The 27,851-nt window shown below is 37.5% G+C and overlaps 2 protein-coding genes across 2 annotated transcripts; both read right to left on the bottom strand.

Annotated features, from left to right (window-relative positions):
• Positions 1 to 14,414: 14,414 nt before the first annotated feature.
• On the bottom strand, positions 14,415 to 17,613 carry LOC125211898 (stachyose synthase). The gene is made up of 4 exons (XM_048111858.2): positions 15,940 to 17,613; positions 15,698 to 15,875; positions 15,261 to 15,628; positions 14,415 to 15,164 (listed from the first exon to the last, which is right to left on the bottom strand). The coding sequence occupies exons 1-4, from the start codon at positions 17,401 to 17,403 to the stop codon at positions 14,601 to 14,603; spliced, it is 2,574 nt and encodes an 857-aa protein (XP_047967815.1). The 5' UTR covers positions 17,404 to 17,613; the 3' UTR covers positions 14,415 to 14,600.
• A 6,890-nt stretch (positions 17,614 to 24,503) lies between these two features.
• On the bottom strand, positions 24,504 to 25,729 carry LOC125209287 (uncharacterized). The gene has a single exon (XM_048108891.2). The coding sequence runs from the start codon at positions 25,578 to 25,580 to the stop codon at positions 24,657 to 24,659; it is 924 nt and encodes a 307-aa protein (XP_047964848.2). The 5' UTR covers positions 25,581 to 25,729; the 3' UTR covers positions 24,504 to 24,656.
• Between the last annotated feature and the right edge of the window lie 2,122 nt (positions 25,730 to 27,851).

Below are 27,851 nucleotides of genomic sequence, written 5' to 3'. Positions count from 1 at the left end.
TAGGAAATACTCCAAAACGAGAAAGGATATACTCCACTATTATTTTTGGGAAACAGATGAAACATAATTTCAGCAATCAATTTTCTTTACCATAATTGACTTGGTTAACAATTTAACAAAATGAGAATTGATATGCCAAGCGTTTTTAACGAGCGTAATATGATATCATCGCCAAACCTGGAAGAGAGGTCGCAGGCTCGCGGCACGAGCTGGAGGTGTAGGAGCAGCCATCAATCGACGAAGAGGTGCAGTCATCGATCGAAGAGGAGCAGGAGGTGCAAGCACCGGACTGAGGGAAACTCACGTCCTCGCAGGCAGGTCACCCTGCGGAGCGGTTCGTGGCACGGCCGCGAGTTCCTACTCATTTAGTTTAGTTTTATTATTTAGTTGTTTATTTCCTTTTAGTTATTTTATTTTGCAAAAACAATAATTAATGAGTCGAGAGTAATTATAAGCTACGTTTTGGATTTTCTTTGTTGGTTCTCCGAGATGACTTGGAAGTTGAACAAACCCTAGAATCCTAGATATTATAAATATGACACTTATTGTTGATTCCCCATCAATTAATGAGAAGTTTCCTACCAATCTATAGTGTTCTACAAACCCTAAATTATCCAAATATGTTCGACGGGAAAATCCCGTGCGTAGAACCCTACCCCTCCGCCCGCCTAGCAGCAATCACCATCTGACCAAGCTGTTAAACGCCGATGCTCAGCGCCATCAGTGCTTGATAAGTAAATAATCCTTAAAAGAACGACAATTCCACATCACCACACTTGATATTTTTATTTAATTTTTATGAATTTTTCTAACCTCAGTGCGACTGATGCAGAACTGTCGCTCGTTAAGAGCCCTTAACAGATCAATTATCTTAACAAACTAATGTGGAGTTTTGTAAAAGAATTGTATATTATAGTGATTGACGGAGAGTTATATTAATGTGAGATGCACTTAAAATTTTCTTATTAAAAGAATTAAACAGAAAGGTTATCAACTCTCATAGCATATTGATGACATTTTGAACCCCATTAAACGAAAAATAATAAGGAGCAACTAATTATGATATTATAAATGGTGAGTCGGTGACAAGTTTGCAAATACTGATTACTCCGAGGACAAAAATATAAATTGAGAACTTCCCCATTTGGTATAAAGAGGAATATCCAACCAAATTAGGTTTATTGTTTGCACAAAAAATTGCAGCGGCAGCTTGCGGAGCCCTCGAGAGAGAAGGCATATTTCTAGTTTGTTCGTGAGTCTAACGTTCATGGCACACACCATCTATGGAGTGATTTCGATTTCAATGTTGTCGAATTCCCTCCAGATTTGGAATTTCAATGGCCTCGATCAATGTTAGATTCACGCACAAACTCGTGATATGTCTTTTCGGTTTTAATTGAACTGACCTCCGATTCATTCGGAGAATTATCTTGTGGAGTGAATCGTTATCAGATTCAATTGCAGGCCAATGGATCTGTTATTTTATGTTTGGTTATTCGATTTGTTTTTAAAATAACTGTGATCTTATTTGTTAACTTGAATTGCTCTTTCGTTTGCGCAAGGAATTTTTTGATTGGTTAATTTTTGTTTGTTTGGGGTATGATTCATGAAAATGGTCTGCTTTTGATTATATGTTGTTAGATCTATTGATTCATTATCATTTTAATGCTAAAAATGAGGAATCTTTGCTAAAAATGAGGAATCTTGATGTTAGATTAGGCAGCTAAATAGAAAACATCTTAATCTGCTCTGAAATTTGAACCTTTGGAATGAGGTTATGAATGGTATATTGTACACAAAGCTGCTGCTGCTCTGTTTTATTACTGCTGAATGTCATGTTCATTGCAACCCAAGTTGATATTTGATGTTCTTGTTTAGATAGAATGCAATTGATTGAATCGGATATTAATGTTCTTGTTTGGATAGAATGCAGTTGATTGAATCACATATTCAATGTTCTTGTTTAGATAGAATGCAATTGATTGAATCAGATATTCAATATTTTTGTTTAGCTATAAATGCAATTGATTGAATCGGGTATTCAGTGTTAAGAATGCAATCGATTGAATCAGATATTAAACATCCTTGTTTAGATAGAAGTTGGAATGCGATTGAGTGAATTGTATACTCTCTTTGTTTCTTTGGATTTTGCTACATATACAGTTTCTACTTCATGAATGATTTCCTCGAGTTGGACTAGGCAGTAGGCAAGTGCTAGGTTTGCTATGTTCTAAACCCTTATGTTCAGCTCTTACGAATAAGAAATCCGAGAATCTGAAAAAAAATCTGAGTTTTTCTATTGGTTTAACAGAAAGTATAAATTCCTTAAATAGAATCTCTAATCCGCGCTGCTATGTTCTAAACCCTTATGTTCAGCTCGTACAAATAAGAAATCCGAGAATCTGAAAAAATTCTGACTTTTCCTATTGGTTTAACGAGTCAAAATTCCCTAAATAAAATCTCTAATCCGCGCGAATGTTCACCATACGAGTTTCCTTATGTTTGCTTTCATGTGTACTTTCATTATGAGGCTGTCTTATCTTTCTTTGGGAGGTATTGTGCACATCTGAATTAGTTTCTGGATCTTGAAATGCTGCTACTGAATTACTACTGAAACTATTTTGTTAGAGAACTGCGAAATATTTGATTTTTTTGTGTGATGCAAGAATCTGTAATTCAGTTGCATCTTCTTTAGTAATAAAGGCTTCATTTATGAAACTCATGTTACCTTTTTAAGTTTTAGCTCTTATTGAATGACTTTGAATCTATGAACATAAATCTTATTATGAGTGGTGAATGACTGTCATTACTGGTGATCATTGACTGCAATAACTTCAACGTTTTGGCCGTTTCTATAATTACTGGGCTGAACATTCCTTTTAAGAAATCCAGATTGTGCTTGCAATAAGCACCATTCCTTTTAAACACCTATACACATTCTGATGAACAAGGAATTAACAATTTCATCTTCATAATTATGTTCCTTGATTTTGAGCAGGACTGGAATGAGCCCTTTGCCTGAAGTGTCCAGTCTCGAAATACTCGTAAGTTTCCTCAGAACCCTAGCTAGTCATCTTCTCACATGCTCTAGCGAAAGGCCTTCGTGTTATGATTCGAAATGGCCCTGAATGGTATGCTAATTGCATGAAGCATATGCAAAACATTTAACTCACACTTTCCTTTGTTATTGCCGCAAGGCCAAATCTGCTTGAGGTGGTTTTAGTTTTTACCATGTTTCTTCAAGGTCTTTGCAAACCCTCTAATCGAGTCATAGGTTTGGGTTCCAATTGACGCCATAAGGACATTTGGAGGAACAAGCACTGCTGTAGTCACTGGCCGGTGGGCCCTAGTTAGGATGATGTGATCACAAACATCGAGTCCAGGACCCGTTAGGACTACGACGATGAGAGGGATAATGCAACGGGGGGAAAACTTAATAGTGTCGAATTGTGGCTAACAATGGTATTATCCACTTCGTTTTAATGTCATTAAGTAATACTCCATCTGTGACTAAAAAACAATTTAATTTTCATTAGTTGAACATATCAACACTGACAAATGGGTCGTCAGAATGTTAAAATGGTTTTATTTTTATGAAGAGTCAATTACCAGATTACATATGAAAATTAAGGGCTTTTATGTAAGTTAGTTTTATTCGCCCTTGGCAATAGAGAATCCGGTGCAAATTAATGTGGTTAAAATGTTAAACATTGTATTTTTTTTTCCTTTTAGTTAGGTTAAGCTAATTCTATGTAGAATCATTTAAACCGTTATAGCTACTAATTTTTAAAATAATAAAAACATTACAACTCTAGTGTCGTAGCCCCTAAACTTAAACTCTACTACATAGTCCTAGCCCTAAAATCTGATGAAAAATGGGCTATGTTTAGAATTATTTCTTAGATTAAATATTGTGGTATTAATGCTCAACTTCTCTAAATAACAACTTTTGCAGCAGATATCAAGGCCCATTAAAAAAGAAACCCAATAGGAGGCCCATTAATAATTAAAGAATTCTAATGGACCGGAAATTGAATAAATTGGATGGCTATAGAACTAATTGCTCACCAAGTAATTCAAAAAAAAAAAATTACATTTATTTAAAAAAATAAGATAATGAGCTGTGATTCCAATTTCCATGAGCTGTTGACAGATATTAGACGGTTTAGTGGTAGTTAGTTATTAGTTACTTGTGATGTTGATGTGTTAAGAAAAAACGTGGTCGGTTTGGTCTCATCCGACCACAGACCACTATTAATATTTTTTCTAGTAATAGTAAATGTTAAGGTCGGTGGAGTATTACTTTTTGTGGGATAGGTTGGAAAAGATGGTGTTTATTTAGAAAACGACAAATTAATCAGCTAATCTAACCATGATTTCCTCGAATTAACTTCCGAATCTTCGTCTTCCGATTGATAGGCTTGCAGTTGCTTTTTTATAATACGAAGAAATATATTCAAGCTTAGATCTAAACTATTCAAATTTGAATTCCATAATGGTTTATTAGTAAAATTTTATAGCTAATAAATCATATTTAAAATTTAGAGTGAAAATATTTAATTTGAGCGATTGGAGACTCAAGTCACTCAACTATGAAGTGTTATGTATGTCCACACCAAAGTTTATAGTATATTTTTAATTTAAAGTAATTATTAATCTTTTCGTCCCATAAAGATTGTCTCATTTTAACCGAATATAAGTTTTAAGAAATGTAATAAAAAAAGTGAATTGAAAAAGTTAATGGAATGTGAGTCCTATATTTATATACCATTAGTTTTATATAATAAAATGTGATTACGGATGAGTTGAGTGAAATATATGCTCTACTATCAAAAATAGTAAAAAGTGAAATGAGATAAATTTTATGGACATATAAAAATGAAAAAATAAGACAATTTTTATAGGACGAAGGGAGTATAAATTTTACTTTAGCTAACTTTAAATGGAAGCGAAGAATGAGTTAAAGTGATTTAAAGATTAAAGATGTCACGGTACTATTTAGGATAAGGAAATCACGTGTGGCCATATCTAGTCAAATGACATAAATCCAATACTTTTGGAACAAGTGTGCTTTTTTCCTTTAATTTCGTGGTGATGTAACCAAATCTTATGCTCCTATTTTCAATCTTCACAAATTAATGAGAGAGTAGTGACTCATTTGTTTAACGAGTTTTACAAAAAGAATTGGATAAGATTTTGGCTAATTTGAGCAGCTTGACTAACTTGATATTTTAATATCTATACTAGATATTTTATGTATTATCAAATCTATCACTAAATTAAATTTCCAACCTAGATGGTTGCTTAATTAGGAAGGTTTATGTGTAATTTTTCTTTTAAAAGTGTCAAATTAAATATTACTCCCTCCGTCCTCCAAAGTTTGTCACATTTTACCAATTTCGTCCATTCCGCAAAGTTTGTCCCACTTGAAATCTTACCAAAAATAGACATTAAATACACCCTCAATCTCCTTAATGTGAGACCCTTATTCCACTACACACTTTCATTTAATACAAAACCAAACAATTTCTTAAAACCCATGCCGAGTTAAATTGGGACAAACTTTGGGGAACGGAGGTAGTACGATTCAATATGTCAATTTCTATTAAACTTATCTTATTTTCTTTTTAAAATTATCAAAATTTAATCTAAATGAATAAATGATAGATTTGCTAATTTAGGAAGGTTGGGATAAAAAAAACTACTACTAGTATGAAGAGATGTACTCCTTCCGTCCTAACCAATTAGTTGAGTTGTATTTATTTTTGGAGGTCCCAACTAAGTTGAGTCATTTTTCTTTTTCACAAAATTTTTGTCTCAATTTATTTGGAACATGTGGTAGAAATTATAATTAAAAGTTGCTAATATAAAATCTTCCCACCCCCTAAATCACTCAACGCTCTATGTAGCTATCAAAACCTAGTCCCATTTTTCAGGCATGATCAATGGTGTATAATGAGACATAAGTCACAAATACAAAAGTCTGCATGAGAAAAAAGGACCTAAAGAATTAGACGTCACACTTTTCACAGTCAATAAATCAGTTAAGTTAGTTAATTGGACGGTTGTTGTGTCATCAATCTTCAGCAACACGTATATATTTGGTAGAATCAGATTTATGCAGTTGGCCAGATTTGGAACAAAAGTGTGTAGACAAGAAATAAATATCTTATCCTTATTAAAAAGAGAAAATATTATATAGTGATATTAAAGAGATAAATGGAACACTTTTCTCTTGGAAAGATTTTTGTCCGACAAAAATTTGCCGACATTTGTCACATTATCAAATCAAGAATTAGTCCAAGATTTCAATTCCAAGTGTTAGTTTAGATTTCCACTGTATTTCGGTTACCCACGTTATTTGACACAGATTGATTTTGATTTTTGAATGAAATTAAATGCACCATTAGAGCACTCCCAATGGAGTTCCCTAAAAACTCCCTTATTTCTCCCTAACTCCTGCCACATCAGCGCCACATCAGCACCAAAATTTATCCCCAGTTTTTAGCCAAGTGCTACATTGGTTTCTCCCTTATTTCTCCCTTATTTCTCCCTAACTCAACATTTCATTTTTACATCATTATTTTTTATATTATTTAATTTTCCCTACAAATGTATTTAATAAATAGACTAATAATGAACAATTCATCGTTGTATTAATCATTGGAAAATATAATACAACGAGAAAAAAAAAACTACAAATAAAAAACGCAAATAAACAAAGATTTAAAAAAAAAAAATCTAAGACGGAGGGGCCGGAGGGGCGTCGGGATCGAGCCCCAGCGTACTCTGCAGGTGTTGGATGCATTTCCAGAGGGCCGCCTTTTCTTCAGGGGTCCCGCCGCCGGTGAAGTACAGCGTGTACATCTGGGTCAGATTGGCGACATTGCTCGAATAAGTGGCTTTTTCTAAGTCGATGACGGATTCCGACGCGACTTCCGACGTTGCGCCCTTCCCCTTCCGCCTCCCCTTCGCCTTCTTCACTCCCTCCGGGCGCTCGTGCGGACCATCCCCACTCAAGTCGATGTGGGCCGCGCTCCCCTCGCTCTCCGAAACGCTAAGTCGCGAGCGCACCGATTTCCCGTGCAGCGCGTCGTGCATTCCCGTCCGGAATTTGGGGAGATCCTTCAGCTTATCGTAGATGTTCCAATACTTGAAGCCCTTCGTCGACAAGTACTGGCTACTATACATCCGGATGGCCTCATCTCGGACCATGTGCTCGTTCTGGCCACTCGTCATGTGAGTCATCAAGTTAGAATAAATACCGTTGAAGTGCCCGCAGTCCCTCATGAGGCGCTCCCAATGCCGACGGATCGCCTCGCTGCCATGGTCCTTCATTGAGGCAGTCTTGTGGCTCCTGTACTTCGCGGCAATCCGCTCCCAGAATATGATCTCAGTCTGGTAGTTGCTGCGCTCCGCGTCCTGTGACGTGTCCGCCCAGCAGTCGGCTATCAGCTCGGACTCTTGCAGAGTGTAAGTAGTCCTTACCCGCTTCGGCCTCTCATCGGAACCCGTATCAGTCGCAGCCGACGACGCCGGCGCCTTCCCCCTCCCGCTCCTAGAAGGCGGCTCGGTGGGCGTTTCTTCCACCTCGAAGTCCTCCGCGCTCAGTGTCGCGGCCTGAGATTCTTGGTCGCCTGGGGTTGATCCGGGGGTGTCGAACTGGGGCCGATACACATCGTCGGCTGGAAAGGGCATTCTGCCGGCAGAGTTGAAGTACGGAGAAAGTCTCCGCGCCGGAGGAGTCTGCAAAGGAGACGGACCCCCGTATGGAAGTTGGCCGGGAGGAGAACCCATCGCCAACAACGACTGCATCCACTGCTCGTTTGCTTCATCCGTGTTGGGAATTTGTGAACTCGACTCTTTCCCCTTACCCTTATCCTTACCCGATCGGGAACTTTTCTTCCAAAAGCTCATAATTTTGATGAAAATTGAAGATTGGGAGAAGAGATTGAAAATGGAGAGAATGAAGATTGTGGGTGATGAATGGAGGAAGTGGAGGAAATATTTATAGGGGTGGAATGTAAAATAGCCGTTGGGTTCAAAAAAAAAAAAAAAAAATTTTAATTATCGCCGATTATCGCCGAGCGTCGCCACAGTGGCCGGCGATCGCTCGGCGATAATCCGGCGTTAGAACGCCACTCGGCGAAGCAACGGCAACATTATCGCCGAATTATCGCCGACTTCGCCACAATGGCCGGCGATAATTCGGCGATAACCGGCGATTTATCGCCGAGAATTCGCCACCTCCATTGGGAATGCTCTTAGAGCATTCCCAATGGAGGTGGCGAATTCTCGGCGATAAATCGCCGGTTATCGCCGAATTATCGCCGGCCATTGTGGCGAAGTCGGCGATAATTCGGCGATAATGTTGCCGTTGCTTCGCCGAGTGGCGTTCTAACGCCGGATTATCGCCGAGCGATCGCCGGCCACTGTGGCGACGCTCGGCGATAATCGGCGATAATTAAAATTTTTTTTTTTTTTTTTTGAACCCAACGGCTATTTTACATTCCACCCCTATAAATATTTCCTCCACTTCCTCCATTCATCACCCACAATCTTCATTCTCTCCATTTTCAATCTCTTCTCCCAATCTTCAATTTTCATCAAAATTATGAGCTTTTGGAAGAAAAGTTCCCGATCGGGTAAGGATAAGGGTAAGGGGAAAGAGTCGAGTTCACAAATTCCCAACACGGATGAAGCAAACGAGCAGTGGATGCAGTCGTTGTTGGCGATGGGTTCTCCTCCCGGCCAACTTCCATACGGGGGTCCGTCTCCTTTGCAGACTCCTCCGGCGCGGAGACTTTCTCCGTACTTCAACTCTGCCGGCAGAATGCCCTTTCCAGCCGACGATGTGTATCGGCCCCAGTTCGACACCCCCGGATCAACCCCAGGCGACCAAGAATCTCAGGCCGCGACACTGAGCGCGGAGGACTTCGAGGTGGAAGAAACGCCCACCGAGCCGCCTTCTAGGAGCGGGAGGGGGAAGGCGCCGGCGTCGTCGGCTGCGACTGATACGGGTTCCGATGAGAGGCCGAAGCGGGTAAGGACTACTTACACTCTGCAAGAGTCCGAGCTGATAGCCGACTGCTGGGCGGACACGTCACAGGACGCGGAGCGCAGCAACTACCAGACTGAGATCATATTCTGGGAGCGGATTGCCGCGAAGTACAGGAGCCACAAGACTGCCTCAATGAAGGACCATGGCAGCGAGGCGATCCGTCGGCATTGGGAGCGCCTCATGAGGGACTGCGGGCACTTCAACGGTATTTATTCTAACTTGATGACTCACATGACGAGTGGCCAGAACGAGCACATGGTCCGAGATGAGGCCATCCGGATGTATAGTAGCCAGTACTTGTCGACGAAGGGCTTCAAGTATTGGAACATCTACGATAAGCTGAAGGATCTCCCCAAATTCCGGACGGGAATGCACGACGCGCTGCACGGGAAATCGGTGCGCTCGCGACTTAGCGTTTCGGAGAGCGAGGGGAGCGCGGCCCACATCGACTTGAGTGGGGATGGTCCGCACGAGCGCCCGGAGGGAGTGAAGAAGGCGAAGGGGAGGCGGAAGGGGAAGGGCGCAACGTCGGAAGTCGCGTCGGAATCCGTCATCGACTTAGAAAAAGCCACTTATTCGAGCAATGTCGCCAATCTGACCCAGATGTACACGCTGTACTTCACCGGCGGCGGGACCCCTGAAGAAAAGGCGGCCCTCTGGAAATGCATCCAACACCTGCAGAGTACGCTGGGGCTCGATCCCGACGCCCCTCCGGCCCCTCCGTCTTAGATTTTTTTTTTTTAAATCTTTGTTTATTTGCGTTTTTTATTTGTAGTTTTTTTTTTCTCGTTGTATTATATTTTCCAATGATTAATACAACGATGAATTGTTCATTATTAGTCTATTTATTAAATACATTTGTAGGGAAAATTAAATAATATAAAAAATAATGATGTAAAAATGAAATGTTGAGTTAGGGAGAAATAAGGGAGAAATAAGGGAGAAACCAATGTAGCACTTGGCTAAAAACTGGGGATAAATTTTGGTGCTGATGTGGCGCTGATGTGGCAGGAGTTAGGGAGAAATAAGGGAGTTTTTAGGGAACTCCATTGGGAGTGCTCTTATCTTTCTTCTTCATTCCCCAATTTTTTCATTTATAATGAAAACATATGATGTCAACGTACGGTTACATGAAAATATCTAAGAAATACATACAAATGTTCTATAAAAATTTTATTGATTGGATAGATCCAATCAATAAAACCCTTCTGGACTTGGTTTAAATTTAATTTGCGTCTGTTGTTGTTATAAATTTTAATTATAGATTTAAAACCTACAAAATCATTTCGAAAAAAAACTAGGAAACCGACAAAATTGAAATCGGACCCGCCCCAAATTTTAATTTATACATTATTTAAAAAGAGGAATATAATACGTGCCCTAACTACTTGGGTTTAGGTATGGTCATCTCAATGGTATATGCATGAAAATGACAACTTTTTAAATATCATATCAAAATAGTTTTAATTGCACACATGATGTAGTCTACTCTATAGCATGCATGTCATATGGTAGTACATGTGATTATGTTTGTGTTATGAGAGATTTTTGTAGTATTCTCTTTCGCTTCCAAGATAATTAGACACATTCTTTTTGGATACAATTTTTCAAAAAATTATTGTGTAAAAAATTAAAGGTGGGAAGAATAAAATAAAATAAGAGAAATGAAGAGCGAGTAAATAGAAAAGAAGAATTTAAAAAAAAAAAAGAGAAATGATTTAACTATCTAGAGACAACTCTAAACCGACCTTAAGAGGTAGGGAGTAATTGATAGCTAGTAATCATTTATCTTTCTTAAAACAAAGCAAGATTTTATTTATATTGGAGCGATTTCTAATGACATGTATTGATTACAAATTGGACGACTAAAATGATAAAGCAAAATAATAGAAATCTACCAAAAAAGCATGTATAGAACATGCTAACTGATAGAAATTCATGGGTTTCATCCTAAAACCAATTGGTGATAGGAGGAGTGATCCAGGAGATTTATATACTAGTTTCAGTTTTCTCTTGACACCGATTTAGGACAGTTATATGTTAGTTTCAATTGTCAACACCCTCCCTCAAACCCTTCAAGGTGAACCTTGAAGGCGTTGGAGTTTTTTATGATCAATTGGACGATTGCCCAATTTTTTTCTCGGTCGATTGGATAATTGGCCCAAATTTTAAGCCTATATATATTGTTGGGTCAGTCATTTTTTTTACCGTTTTAGCCCAGATATATTGTTGGGTCAGTTAATTTTAACCCACAGTCGGTGACTCACTCTGATACTATAATAGAAATCCATGCCTAAAACCAATTGGTGATAAGAGGAGTGACTCATAAGATTTATATACTAGTTTCAGTTTTCTCTTGACATCGACGTGGACAATTATACGTTAGTTTCAATTGCCAAACACTAACACCCATATAAAAATTAGTACAACTAAATTTTAATTACTACTAGTAGTATTTTCCAGTGCATTCTTTCTTAAGGTACAATTCACACTAATTCTTTAAATTAAAATATACGTTAGTTTCAATTGTCAACCCTAGCAACCATATAAAAATTAGTACAACTAAATTTTAATTAGTACTACTAGTTTTTTCCAGTGCGTTCTTTCTTAAGGTACAATTCACACTAATTCTTTAAATTTAAAAAAATGGTCTTTTTTTTTTTTAATTTCACACGTATTGAAGAGAAGTTTGGTTAAATTGTTCAATAAAATAAACTTATATATTGACACATTATTCGTCAGAGCAATAATGACTCAACCACACATGATAGGAATTGTAACAATAAATAAAAACTTTGTTTGAAGAAATCGATCACCCACACCATGCCTATTTCCACCTACATCTTTTATTTTAGGTGTGAATTTAACTAGCAAGAAAATACGAGATAAATGTACAACACCTACATTATCTAGTAAAAATATTAAGCCAAACACGTGGCACGAAGATTCTGGTAAGAATCTAGACAGTGCAAATAAAGGAGGATTCTAGCAGCAGAAAAGTAGCCCAAATATAGAGTTATTGTGATTAAGACTTGGATAATCAAACTAATTTAATTGATTTTCCCCTAATATTGGGTAATCCAACTACCGCTACGTATGTGGGATTTAATTTCTTGTACTATATAATACTCCATGTACATTTAATCTATTGAAATCATGTGCCATAAATATACTTTTAGATAATGCAAACTTAAAATAACAAGTTTATCATCAAAACATATTTTGCCAAGTTTATAATTTGTGAAGGAAATACTATAATTATGTCAAGGCAAAACATTGTATCATCATGTTATAAGATGTGTTTTACTTAGTGAACTTAATAAGTATCATTAAAATTTATTCTTACATTTTAAATATTATTTTTGTTACGGTTATTGTTACCTGCTCCAAAAAAATGTTATTATGTTATCTTGAATTGACATTTTTAAATGTCTATTCTTGTTACAATTATCGTTATCCGCTTCTAAAAAAAATGTATCATTATGTTAGTTTGTATGGAGATAAATCTATTCACAATTAATCTCTAAAATTGTGTAAAACAATTTATCTATATTAGTATATAATTTATATAAATGATCAAAGTCTATCCATGTAATAACTTGAATATTCAACCTATTGTATAAATACATCTTATTGACTAAATTGTGCTTTATCGACAATATTTCATGTCAATAATGTTGGATATTTTAGTGTAATTGGATTAACTTGATTAATCGGTTATTGTTATAATGATACATCTAAGTATGGAGGTGCGGAGTGCACGCTTATTTGAATTCATTATGATGTTAGGGGCGAAACTCCTTAATAGATGAACGGGGGTCCGGGGGCAGCGGGGTCCAAGGGGCAGAGGACTAATTTTTTATTTCCAACGAAGTTGCTGTATTAGAAATTCATCCGAAAATATAATTTCTGAAAGTCAAAGGACTAATTTGCAATTTCGGAAACCTTTTGAAAATCAGTTATTTTCGGTTAATATTCCCAACGGATGCACTGTTTCGTCAGCAGCTGCACCGGTTCGTCTTCTTCAAAATCTGATCAATTCTTCTGGTTCAAATATCTCGAATACACATATGAATTTTCTGAATTCTTTGAATTTTATCCGATCAAATAAGTTTGATAGAACCACCAAAATTGATTTGATCTGAAAGTGATTATCACGACTTTCAGATATCCGTTTTTCTATTCTATATATTGAATCTCCCTAACAAATAATAGGTAATCCAATGTTTTTATTAGGTTCGGTCCATGTTTATGGGTGTGCGAGATATGACTCGCATTGTCAATTTTATAAGTATGTGCAGTTTATAGAAACTAAATATATTGATCACAAAAAACAAGAAGTGTACCCTTTACATCTTCTGGAATTGTAGGAGACGGCTATATCACGTAAATAATCCAATTTTAATCCCCCTTTTCTTGTTTTGCCTTAAAAAACAAGGCATAAACAGTCCCACCTCATTCACAATCCACTGAAGAAAACTAATTAAATATATATACCTGTAATTCATGATTATAGTATGATTGTTTGAATTAAAAGTAAATAAAATTTATATAAAATCAATAAATAATTAATTACGATTTAATTAAAATTTTGATAGAATTTACAATCTTAATTTTAAATTAATTAGTTTTCATTAGAAACTAATTTAGTCGATACGCAAGTAACAACTTACTATTTCTCAAGAATTTAGCAGTATTGTATTCTTAGTGTGAGTTGTAATGCTAACTTTTACTTATTAAAATTGCTAACTGGCTAACTAATCAATGCAATGTATGTATGGAAAATATCAACACGATCACATTAAAATGTCAACTCAAATTTATGTTGTGTGTTGTCATTTTAATATACTGTGTTGACATTTTGAATATCAATGTCAACATATTGTATTAAAATACCAACTAAGTTTGTGTTGATATTTTAACGTGATCATACACTACACTGCATTGATGAATTAATTAGCAATTTAAGAAAATTAGCAATGAATTACAGCTATATGTTCTTAAATGGAAATTGAAATCCTTCTTGCAAAGGTATGCTACATTTGATATTTAGTGAGATTTTGTGTAGGTATACACGTACGTGTACAGATGTAAGCTAAATACTTAGCAAAATCTTCAAAATATTTGTTAAGTTCTGTATAGTGTTTAGCAGGCAAGAAATTAATTCTATGACATAGTGTGACATTTCCCTCAATAAAAAGTTACAATCAGCTTCACACACGTATACGACATATTGCGCACGTTATTTTTAATTAATTCGATTCTACCAACATTTACCAGACCTAAAATTAGTCCCAATTTTCTCAAGAATTCAGTATACAAAAAAACATAACCCAAAAACAATAACACAACATACAAAAAAAAAATGAAAAAACTTAAAATTATCATAATTTCTTCGCCTTATACATCATTAGGCAGTAACACTTCCTTATCATCAAATACATCATAATCAATCTTATCAAACTCAAAAGCCTGAAAATACATATGATTCAAACTTAATCACTCTACTAATAAGCTATAGAGTAAACATGACCAAGCATTAGTACACAAAAGTTAGGTTAGAAATTCCTCCACATTCTTGATACCAAGGAATGCTAACTTGCAGCTTCCCATCTCCAGACCATTGGAACAATACCTCATCTCCATTGACATACGATTTCTTCGGGGCAATGCTCGAATACGCCAAGAATGTACCTTCGCCCTTAACCTCGATCTTGGCCACGGCCTCGTTGTACACCAGCCCTTGAATCGTCCCTCCACTGTTGAACATGCCGGTCAGCCCAATTGGCGCGAACTTAGCATCGTTCCCGATCTTCTTGATTGGGACGAAGCTAAAGATTTCAAACGTGGAGGGCTGCAGAGTCACCACGATAGGATCCGATTCTGGTGTAGTCAAGACAATCTTTTCGCCCTCAGTTAGGTACACAGCGTACTCCTCGGCTTCCCCGAGGCTAGCAGCTTCGGCCTTTTGATCCCACTTGAGATTAGACACGTGGACCGAGGCAGTGAGGGGCTTGTAGCACTCCGAATAGCCCCTGATCCTCTGCTCCTTGGGGTCCCACCCGGCGCCCTGGCAGTTGAATGCCCCGATGACACCTCCGTACTGCATAATCATCATTAATACATCCAATCAACGATGTTGTAGTGATAATCAAACTATCTGAAAGTTAAAAAAAAAAAAAAAAATTACTCATTGCACCTTGTTGAAGTTCCAAATCTTGAGGATGGACTTGCTATCAAAGAGGGGATTCTTAAAGAGGCAATCTCTTGTTGGGAGAGCAAAATGTGTACATTTAGGGATTGTACCATCTTGGAACACAAGCTTTTTTAGAAGATCAAAATCATGGCCTCCCAAAGAGTCACTCACATAGACTGGGCCTCCACAAATAGCTCTTGATCCAGCGTGGAACTTGGCACAACAATGGTCGGATTGAAACATGTCCCAATCTGGTTGGATGAATTGTCCCATCCACATACTGTTATAGGCACAGTGGATCATGTGGACCCCTTGTAGCCAATAAACTCCCATTGGATCACCATTTGGGTCTTGGAACCAAAAGTCATCCCCTATTTAAAATTGAAACAACATCAAAAATTGACTTGATTATTGATGATTAAGAATTTTTAATTTCTTACCGACTCTTCCCATTGAGATCTGCTCGGTCCCAAGGAAGAAGAAGTCATTACACTGCTGCATGCTGGAAATAAGACCAGTTCCATTGAAATTCTTCTTTAGAGATTTGGACAAACCCTTGTAATAAGCCTTTGCAAGAGCTACTCTGCCCCCATAGTCCTCACTCACATATTCAAGTGTCTGCACGTGTGACAGTGTCATAAAAGGAAAGATTTAACCAGACAATTTTTTAATGGATACTTACATGAATAACATCCACTTTGACTCCTGTGATTCCTGCATTAGCTAGATAAGAGTGCATAGAGTCATAGAAGTCCTCGGCTTGATCCGGGTCCACGAGGCCGATGGAGCCCTCGACGATCTTGACGACTGCAAGATCCGACATGGTGCCATCGAGGCCCGGGGAGAGCTTGCAAGGCACGATCTTAGCCTTGAGGTGAGTCGCCCCGGGCCTAACCCCACCCCACGCCCCGGCCAATGCGTGCCAAACGTAGATATCATCCAATCCTTTGAAATTACTCCTCAAATCCTCTGTGAATGCCTTCATACCGGTTTCCTCCTTCTTGCCGGAGCAACCATTTTCCGACGAGCCCTTCTCGTCACCGTACATGTCTTCTAGTTCCTTCTTCAGTTTTTCGATTTCGAATTCTAACTCGGAGAGATCGGCTGCACCAGCTTGCATTGCTTTGTCTTTAGCCTTTTCAGCCATCTCCAACTCGATCGCTTTGTTGATCAGCATTTTGGGCTTTTTGGGGTCGAACGAGGGGGCTTCAGCCCCCTCCATCGACCCTGCGCGGTACTTTCGGAACTTCCCGCACTCCTCGAAACGATGGAGGCGGGCGGTCATCTGAGTGCCGCCAAGAACGAGGTTCTTGGCGTCCTCGTGCGGGTCCTGGCCATCAACGTTGATGCTCTGCCAACCGTCGTCGATGATCAGGAACCGCGGGTGGAGCCCGCCGGCGGCGAACTCTTTGACGCCGTGCCAGATCCCGGCGGGCTCCACCGTGAGGTAGAAGGCGTCCCAGGTGCACCACCCGAACTTGTTCAGGAGTGGCGGGGGCGCCTTCTCCTCGAGGAGGCGGAACGTGCCGAGGTGGCATCGCACGGCCGTGTAGGCGTCCCGCATTAGGGCGTAGGGATCGTCCGACACGTGGACGTACGCGATGGCGCCGAGCGCGGACGCCTTCACAGCCGTGGAGCCGCTCTCGGCGCAGAGGAGGAGGTGGCCGTCCGCCCCTGGCTGTAAAGCAGAGCGGAAGCCGCCGTCGATGATCGGGATGACGGCGGCGTAGGATCGGATCTCGGGGACGTCGAGCATGATCCACTGGGTTTCGGACTGGATGTCGGAGCCGGAGGTGCCGACCCACTGAGTGGACCACCATGTTTTGAATCGGAAGATGCTGAGGAAGTCGCGGCCGGTGAATTTTCCGATGGAGGTGGTGAGGCGGTCGGAGGGACTGCGCTGGCTGAAGCCGAGGAAGCCGCCGTTGTGGGAGAGGGATTTAGCGCGATCGAAGAGCTCCGGCGGGGCGGTGGAGGATTTCACGACGGAGGAGAAGCTGCGGAAGGTGACGGTGGCCGGAACCTCGGAGAGAAGCGGCACGTTATGAACGGAGAGCTTGCCGTCGGCGAGGTCGAAAACGGTGTCGTTTTTGATGAGCTTGGGAGAGGTGTGGATTGCGTTGGCAGGATCGTTTGGGGGCGCCATTGGAAACAGGGGAAAACAGAGATTGTAATTTGTTTAGAGAGAAAAAGAGGCTATTTTGCAGTAAAAGATGGATGAAAAATGGGGAAGGGAAGATAGATATATATAGAGACTTGGTGAAGGAAAGGAAGTGTTGAAGAGAATAGTGATAATTGAATATCAAATGGAAAAAAGGGGGGGAAATAATCAATAGACAGAGAGCCAGAGGGGGCTAGAATTTATCATTTGGGAGATTTATGCAGTGTGTTATTATATCCCACTTGTTTTGGTTTGTGAAAGCTCAATATCAAAACGATGACAAGAGTTTTAATTGTAGGCGACGAAAAATTGGGAGCAACTCGAAACTTCTATATTAATTACTATGTTCAAACTAGATTTGCTTTCATTGTTTACATTATTAAATTAATGCAACTCTATTGATGGTCAAAAAGTGATAAAAAAAAATACTTATCCTTGTAGCAAAAGGTGATGCGGTCACCTCAGCCGCCCCCACACTCTGGTCCAACAGTTTGTGAAGGGGTTCAATCAGGGTATACAGCGGCTCATTAGAGAGGAGGCCTTCAACCCACCTGACAGGAGCCCTCATACTTGTGCCTGAGAGATGGAAGCTCCCACACGCCAGTAGGGATTAGATTCAAACCCTGAGAGATGGAAGCTCCCACACGCCAGTAGTGCAATTCGAACCCCGCTCCTTGTAGCAATATCTGCTTCCCTGGAACCAACTGCGCTAAACCCTTGCGGGCCAAAAAAAAAAAAAAAAAAAAAAAAAATACTTATCCTAATTCCGTGACCGAGGAAAGAAAATAATTTTGACTCGAACTTGGGTCGTTTTTTTACGTTTTGTGAGATGATTCGAAATACTAGCTGCTAATAATCAAGCTCTTTTAAACATACTTTTAATTTTTCCTTTTTTCATTTTTCATCGTTATATAAATATGTGTGGGATTATCTCAATTTCAAAGTTTTTTTTTTTTATATATTTCAAGGACTTTGTATAAAATGAAAAATGGAGTCTAAATACAAAACATTACTTATTTAGAATTTAATGAAATAGTAGTAATATTCGTGGCGTTTCAAATATATGAGTATGTATATTAAAAATACCACATTATATTTGTTTACAATGATATTAGTATTGTTTTAGTTGGGCTGATATGCAGGCCTAGCAAATCTTACCAACATATTTAAGATCTTTAGCCCAGTTTGGTTGGACCATAATATGTTTGATCATCACCGTGTTTTATTTATTAAATTTGATTACTCACTCATAAACTCAATTTTTCATGTCCTTCAGCTATTATCTACCAAATATTCCTCTACAAAAGTTGTTACAATATAAAAAATTTATGCTCATGTTTCCAATCATATATAGTACGTATAGGCCGTGTCGATTAACTTGTACTCCTATGGGGGTGTTCGGTTTGTAAGATTGTATCCGGGATTAAATTTGTAGTGTGTTTGGTTCATGAGATTCAACCCCATAACTCAATCCTAGATGGATAATCATGGGATAATTAGTCATAGCTAACCCCCTATGACTAAAATAATCTAACAACTCAATCCTAGATTGTATCTTGGTATTATTTTATCTTGTAAACCGAACACCATCTATATTTTTAAGGAGTATATATGTGCTCTCTTATGGTATATCGTCTTCACAATCATGTCATGTGAACAATACTAATAACATTATAATTTTAACATGTTTCTCTAAGTCTCATTGTTTTGTATTTGGAGAAAATTACGTATGACACAAAAGCCAAAATTCATGATTTTTCTTTTATAAATATGTGTACTTGTGTATCACTCACCAAAGCTATTAATTTTAATATGAAAAATAGAATATAATTTTAGACTAAACTCACTAAAATATTTTGGGAAACAAATCATACATAATTTCCTCCAAAGTTATGACAAAATTAATTATTTTTAAAATTATTATATAGATCAGAATATGACCAAATTACATATTTTTATACTCCCTCCCTCCGCCTCCTCCCCCAACCCCCCCCCTCCCAAATAATTGTCCACTTTGTCATTTTCGTTCGTCCCTATTAATTATCCACTTTCACTGTTTACTATAAATGGTAAGTAAGCTACGTATTATACTAACTCAATTCACTCACATTTTATTATAAATTAATATGGTGTATATAAAAGTGAGAATAGTCATATTCCACTGACTTTTTTAAATACTTTCTTTTACATTTCTTAAAATTTGTGCCGGAACTAAAGTGGACAATTATTAGGGAACGAAGGGAGTAGTAATTTATCTTATACTAAAATATCTCAATCACAGTATGCTCATAATCCACGTAAAATAGCGATCACTTCCCCCGAAAAAAATCACTTCAAGTAGAGAGAGAAGTGCCATATACATATAAAAGAATAATGAAATTAACTACTTATTAAACTGAAAATAATGGCGTTCTATTATTGTGTAGGAATATAAATGTTTAATTAATTTAATTATATATTATTGTGTGGGGATATAAATGTTTAACTAATTTATCTATTATTGTGTACGTAGGAATATAAATGCTTTTTATAAGAAAATACATCCTTTACTAACTACTACGAAGGTTTACTCATAATTAGATTGTACAATATAGGATATGGTCGCTATAAAAGCAGAACACCCCCTTAAACGCAGAATTTGACATTACAAAATCAAATTATTATAAAATTCAGATTACCTAAAGTTATTTTTACTTTTAATTTTTTCAATACAAAATAAAAATGACATGTTCTCTTATAATATTTGTATCTAAGTTTTCGTTTAAAATTAGTTATACATTGATCACTATACTACTGATATAGCATGAGCAAGGTCTGTAAACATAATAGTAGTATATAATTGTTCCATTAACCCATAAAAAATCATTACAATTTAAACCCAATATATAGGAAACACCATATCATATGGAAACTCGATCAATTATACTATATAGATGCATGGACTTATTTAATAGTAGTATTATTATAATTATTCACCAATGTCCATAATCTCCTCAATGGCCACCATTACCTGTACCACCACCTGCACCCTGACCATACCCTTGTCCCTGGCCAGCTCCAAATCCACCCTCTTCACCACCGCCACCGCCACCGCCACCCCCGCCACCACCACCCCCGCCACCACCGCCTCCTGTCCCACCGGCACCTCCACCAGCCCCATAACCCTCACCACTACCATATCCATATCCACTCCCACCTCTACTTCCACCGCCTCCGCCCCCTCCCCCGCCCCCGCCCCCGCCTCCTCCACCATTAAATTGATCTTTCTCAAGCATACGGCCATCGGCAATTTGAATCATGAACAATGCTAACAACAATATCAAAACAAACACCAAACCGTTTCCCAAATTCTTTCCCATTTTCATTGGAATGTGGAAGAGCTGCTAGCAAATATTGTTGTGCTTCGTCGATGGAATCCTTCGATTTTATTTATAGACAGCATTGAGCGGAAAAATTCATAAATGCAATCAGTTGAGATATCACACTTACACACCACCACCCTTACGTCTTAATATGTATGAGTAGGGTGAAATGTCATACATTATTATTTAATCGAAATCAGTTACACAAAATTAGGAATAATATCATTATATAAAAATTGTAAATAATTAATGTGTATTCCATAATACAATGAAAATTACATGTACAAAGTAAATCATGAATAACAAAGAATCCTTCGAGTACCACAACTTATCCTGTGTTACAGATTAATATATTTTTAAAATATTAATTTTCAATTTTAATTAATTAAACAAATTAAAATCAATATTAACAATGAACAATATGAGAAACAATTTTAGTTATATAAGAATAAAAAATTTATACAAATCAAAAGCATAATAAATTTGAAACAAATCACATACTCCCTCCGTCCCCCATTACTTGACACGGTTTGCTCGGCACGGGTTTTAAGAAATGTAATGGAAAGTGTGTTGAAAAAGTTGGTGGGATGTGGGTCCTATTTTTAAAATATTAATTTTATAATAAATGTGAGTATGAATGAGTTAATGGAATATGGGGTCCATTACCAAAAATGGAAAAAGTGAAGTGTGTCAAGTAATGGGGGACGGACCAAAATGGCAAACTGTGTCAAGTAATGGGGGACGGAGGGAGTAATATAATGTTTAAACAATAAATCATGGAGTAGGAATATAAAAATCTATCACAATAAAGAATTAAATACAATGGATAATTACTTATCTTCATCATCACCATCGTAATAATTTCAGTCAGATTCCACTTCCTTTTTCTCTTTTCACTCTGAAAATGACAACTCCTGCGCTAAAGAACAACTTCATATCTTCCGGCCTCGTCTCCAATCTCCAGCAAGCTCTCGGGAGTATCGTTAAGTACACTATACAAATACAACATTCTTAAAACCACTTACAAATGATATTAAGAATTCATCTATTTCTCTTCTATCTCATTCATCAATTAGAAGTATAAACATATTATGATGTGAATCTTGAAATTTTGATATAGTCATTATGTGTTTATTAATTGAATAAGACAATTAATACTAAGATGATTCCATTTTATACTTTGTAACAACGAAGTGTTAATTTATGCCACTAACTATACCACTAATCCACTAACTAAAACTAAATAACCAACTCTTATTCACTCATTATGAAACTAAATAATTCATATTTATATTTAAATAATAATGTCTATTTTAAAAGAACATTTTCTTAAATACCCAAACTCCCCTTATTTCTCTAAATACCTCTACAACTCCCTATAGATTTTACATTAATTCCTTAATGAATTATCATCATGACAATACAATTTTGTACAACATTTTCACTTTGACTTTGCCCAATTATATTGATTAACGGTTAAGTTTCCTTAATTACATTTCCTTACTAAATCTCCTAATTTATCTTTAAGGTGGTTATAGTTTCACTTTGTTGGGAATCTTGTCTTCTTTCCTAAGTTTCAGTACAGTCCCATACATCATGGTGTATTCATCTATCCTATGATTGGTTAATGTGAGTTAAAAATTAATAAATTTTAATTAGTAAATAATTAATCCTAATTAAAATCAATAAATAAACTGAGAATTAATAAAAATTAATTAGAATTAAAAATTATTGGTAGATATCAATTCATGTTTAATTAGTGATTAACTAATAGCATTAAATATTAATTAATACTTAACCTGCCGGATCAAGCACTTCATTGTTTCAATTTTTCCCCTTCAAGTATATATTAACTTTCCCCAGCTTAAACTCTAATGTTTTTTGTTTTTCCACAAACTTTTTTTAAAAATTTAAACATATATACTTTTATTTTTCTAATTGTTCCCATAAAATAAATTGGGCAAAAATTCGTAACTACAATATTTATTGCGTGGTTAGTGCAGGATAATGATAACTAAATGTTGTATCCTTTACCCCTTCGTTCACAGTCAGGACCCGTTTTATTGCTTGGTTAGTGCAGGATAAGGTGTGTGGGTCCCACCACAATCCAGCGTTTTATGAGTTTGTGCTGCTTTCCTAAGAACCCGGGTTTCTGACTTCTGACCCGGTTTTATTCACCATTGGGTTTGGAAAAATGGGCAAAAATTGTCCATCAACTTTTGATGGATTTTAAACCCTGGTCACCACCCCTGCATGGATTAAGGAGCAAAATTCCACCAATACCCCCCTAGTCACCGCCCCCAACACAACACATTTCCCACAAATTTGAAGACAAAATGATAAATTTCTTAGTAGTCCTCTTGTGTATAGGTGACACCAAACGTCATAAAGGAATAACTTCAACTTTGGTTATCCATACACTTAACCAAATAATTAATCTAGTCCATTATTTTCCAAACCGCGCAATAAAACGGGTCCACAGCGTTTACTCTCCTTGACCCACGCCGTAAGCAGCAACACACAGCACCAAAAGAGAAATAGCTAGAGTAACAAAGAAAGCTAGGGGAAGACTACAAAGAAAGAATGCAGAGTGAAAGAATAGGAGAGAGATAGGGCTGAGGTGGAAATTGACACATAACTTTAGTTTTTCTAGTTTTTTTAAATTTTGAAAAATCTAAACAATATCGTTTTGATTATTAATTACATTAGTTGTAATTTGCTACATCAATAAAATTTTAGCCCAATTTATTTCATGAGAAAAATTAGACAAAATTAAAGTTTGTGTACACGGTAAAATTGTAACTGAAGGATACATCATAGCATCCAAAGTCCAAACATTTCCATCACATAAATTATGTCATTTTTTTTGTATATGCATGGTGTACGTAGGGGTGGGTAGGTACGGTATACCTTACCGAAACCACCATACCGTATACCTTACCGTAAATACGGTAAGCAAAAAAGTCATACCTTTACCTTACCAAAGTTTTCGGTATACCGAACTTCGATATACCTTATTTTCGGTATGACGAATTTCCATACCAATACCGTATCTCATTTTCGGTATACCGTACCGAAGTTCGGTATACCTTACTTTTACAGTATACCTGACTTTCAACATCAATTAAAATAAAAAATTAAAGTTTCTAGAATATTATTTATATTTTATAATTTTAAAAATAAATTAAATATAATGTATTCATAATTATATTTATATTTTATGATAGATTTTATAATTTAAAAATATATAAAATATATTTTATATATAATTGTGTTTATATTTTTGTGGTATATACCTTAGTTTACGGTATATACCTTAATTTACGGTATATACCGAATTTCGGTATGCAGCGGTATACCGCGGTATTTGAAAATTCATACCGTTACCTTACCGGAATCTTTCGGTAAGGTATCATACCGTACCGAAAGTCACGGTATACCGAAAATTCGGTATTTTCGGTATTTTTTCGATACGATAAGGCCGGTATTTCGGTATTTCGGTATTTTTCCCCAGCCCTAGGTGTACGTGTGTGTGTTTTTTCTTTGAAATGTAGAAACAGTGCAAACCCCTCCCCTAAATATAGATATTAGGAGTAGGTATATGTATTCTTGATATTATGAAATATTGGTGGCATAAGAATTAATCCCTTGCCAAATACACCGAGGCATGAACGATACGAACCATATATTCAATTAATTTGGTTGTTGTTTGACATGACCAACTTTCACAATTTTTTATAATTAATTTCATTAATAATTTAAGGGCACAGTTATACAGCTTCCATCAATAGAAAAAAGCATACCATGCATGCAATACTCGTCTATACTTTGGACATTTTTTTTGTCCTATAACAATTATATTTAGATGTGATCGAACTAATGTCCACCACCAAATCCTCCACCTCCTCCGGCTCCTCCGCCAAATCCACCACCTCCTCCTGCTCCACCACCAAACCCTCCTCCCGATCCTCCTCCTAGACCGCCCCCACCTCCCGATCCACCTCCAAACCCTCCACCAGCACCGCCTCCTGCTCCTCCTCCAATTCCTCCACCAGAACCTCCACCAAACCCTCCTCCCTTTCCACCTCCAAATCCTCCACCGGCTCCTCCTCCAGCTCCTCCACCGGCTCCTCCTCCAATTCCTCCACCTGAACCTCCACCAAACCCTCCTCCCTTTCCACCTCCAGCACCACCTCCAAATCCTCCACCGGATCCGCCTCCAGCTCCTCCTCCAATTCCTCCACCCGAGCCTCCACCAAACCCTCCTCCCTTTCCACCTCCAGCTCCACCTCCAAATCCTCCACCGGCTCCACCTCCAGCTCCTCCACCAAACCCTCCACCGGCTCCACCTCCAGCTCCTCCACCAGCACCACCTCCAACACCTCCACCAAACCCTCCTCCCTTGCCACCACCACCTCCAACGCCCCCACCAAACCCTCCTCCCTTGCCACCACCACCTCCTAGCCCTCCACCAGCACCTCCCCCGAGCCCACCACCAGCTCCGCCACCACCACCAGCACCTCCCCCAAGTCCACCACCAGCTCCGCCACCACCACCGAGCCCTCCACCAGCACCTCCCCCAAGTCCACCACCAGCTCCGCCTCCACCACCTAATCCTCCACCAGCACCACCGCCAAGGCCACCTCCACCACCAAACCCTCCGCCTCCACCAAGGCCTCCGCCACCAAGCGTGTCCTTCTCAAGCCTCCTACCATCAGCAATCTGCAAAGCAAACAATCCCAGCAACAACATCACAGCAAACACCCCTCCATTTCTCAAATTCCTCCCCATTGCCACCATAATTAAAAAGAAAATATTGATGTGTTTGTTATCCTCCAATGAAAGCTTGGATTCTATTTATAGAAATAGAGAGGAAGATGGCTCATAAATGCATGCAGTTGAGACAGAGACACAGCCTTTATATTTTAGGGTAAAGTGATAAAGATTGTCAAACTTTGCTTGACCTTTACTTACAGATTAGATATCATGTGCATGTGGTGGTCTGAAAAAAGGTTTTCATCAACTTATTGCAATCCCCAACTCTCAACCACCTTAATTTTTCTCATTCCTTAGTAGTATTATTGATTTATTATCACAACATCCCACCTTCTTCTCTGTCTCTCTAAGACTTTGTGTTACATTAATTAATATGTTAGGTGTCCGTAATAATAAAAATATCTCTCTCTCATTCATTACATGCATATGATAATAGAATTGGTCAGCTTTACATTTTTAAATTTTCATTCACTGAATGAGTTTGGATACAATCAGTCACAGTGGCTGGTCTACACTACATATGCATATATGCATTTGTGACTTACGCTGATAAAGTATAATCCTCTCGATCTCAATGGGTAAATTACCAGAAAAATCATTAAATTTGGTCATTATTTGATCAATCGCGCAATTTTCTAAAATGACCAATTATATCATGAATGTGACATTTTTCTTAATTGGATTTTGAGCAAATATAATGTATGATGTGGCCGAGAGACAAAATTATGTGGAAAAAGCTTTCGACTATTCAAATGATGTCATTTAGTCCACCTAGCTGGCCAGTCACGTCCATTTGTTACATATATTTGCGTTATGTTAATAAATTCATACATGTAGCACGTTAAAATTTTTTACCTTGGCATATAATTGAAAAATAAATATCAAAGTTATAATATAGTAATCAATTATTTATTTTTCAAAGCTGCAGGATTGACCAGAAATTGAATGTGGTGACTTTTTATGACAATTTGCCCTTTTAAGGAATACACTATTTATCCTATTCTATAGATGTATGTGTGTGTGGCTTTTCCAATTATCTATTGCATAGTTTAAGCATATCTTATGTTTTCAGTAAACCACATTAATACTAAGATGATTTAAGTTTAATTTTCTATCTTCGAATCGTCTTTTATTAACTTTTTACATATTTATGCTATTTTATATTTTCTTAATTACTCTTACGACTTAATTGTACATCCAAACGATAAAGACTTGGGTAAATAGCAGATCCCTCCATAAGAAAAAAGATAAAAATAATTGGCAATACTATCTTTTTGGAATAACGATGAATCGAAAGTGAAATCTTTGTGTCCTAAACAAAGGGAGTGGTCCCCACCCCCGAAATTCGGAGCCGTCGTCGATTTATTGCTGGGAAGCAATAAGCACCGACACCAAGAGTTAAGTGGTTGGGATAATTCATAATTGTGTGTTCAATTCACACGTTTTCATGAGAGTTTACATCCTGGGTTTTCACTGTTTCAGCAGTGGAACAATTACTATGTTTGAATTCTCCAGTTTCACTGTTTCAGCAGTGGCACATTTATTTTTGTTTGATCCAGAATTTAAACAATAAAGTTTTTAACTAGTAGGAGTAGTATTTTTTTTACCATCATACTACATAATTCGTGCATTTATAACCTAAGTTGAACTTCACCTTTTCTCTTTAGCACTTAATGACACAACGCATCAACTACTATACTCACTTAAAAATTGAAAATAACTTTCGAAGTCATATTTCCTTTTCCGTCCCTCCCATAGAAATAGCCTATATCCATTTATGAAAACATTTTTTTTCTTCTCTTTTACTTTATTTATGGGTCTCACTATCCACTACACAATTTCAACTACTTTTTCCTATTCTCTCTTATTTTACCAATTATGCATTAAAACTCATGTCAATTCTAAGAGCGTCCACAATAGTTTGGACACTTCAAGGCCAAGCCACATTTTTTTGTCCACAACTACAAAAAAAGGTGTTCATCCCAATAGTGGACAAGCCACAACCACAACTCACATTATTTTTTCAATTATTGGTATATTTTAATTAAATTAGAATAAAAATTAACGGACTATAAAAAAACGCATAATTTAATAAAATGGTCAATTGTAGATACTCCTCGTCGATCAATTGTAAAAACGCATAATTCAATTGTTGATACTCCTCGTCGCTATCCATTTTTTGAAAGTGTTACTGAGAAAAATGTAGAATTATGGAGATTGGAATGGTGTGAAAATAATGAGAGGAATGAGTATATTTATAGAAAATAAATAAATAAAACATTGAGGAGAGCCGCG

The sequence above is a fragment of the Salvia hispanica genome, chromosome 3, assembly GCF_029641045.1.
Source record: "Salvia hispanica isolate PSC_SH4W2 chromosome 3, Shi_PSC_v1, whole genome shotgun sequence".
Lineage (NCBI taxonomy): Eukaryota > Viridiplantae > Streptophyta > Magnoliopsida > Lamiales > Lamiaceae > Salvia > Salvia hispanica.
This window is presented reverse-complemented; position numbering and strand designations above follow the sequence as displayed.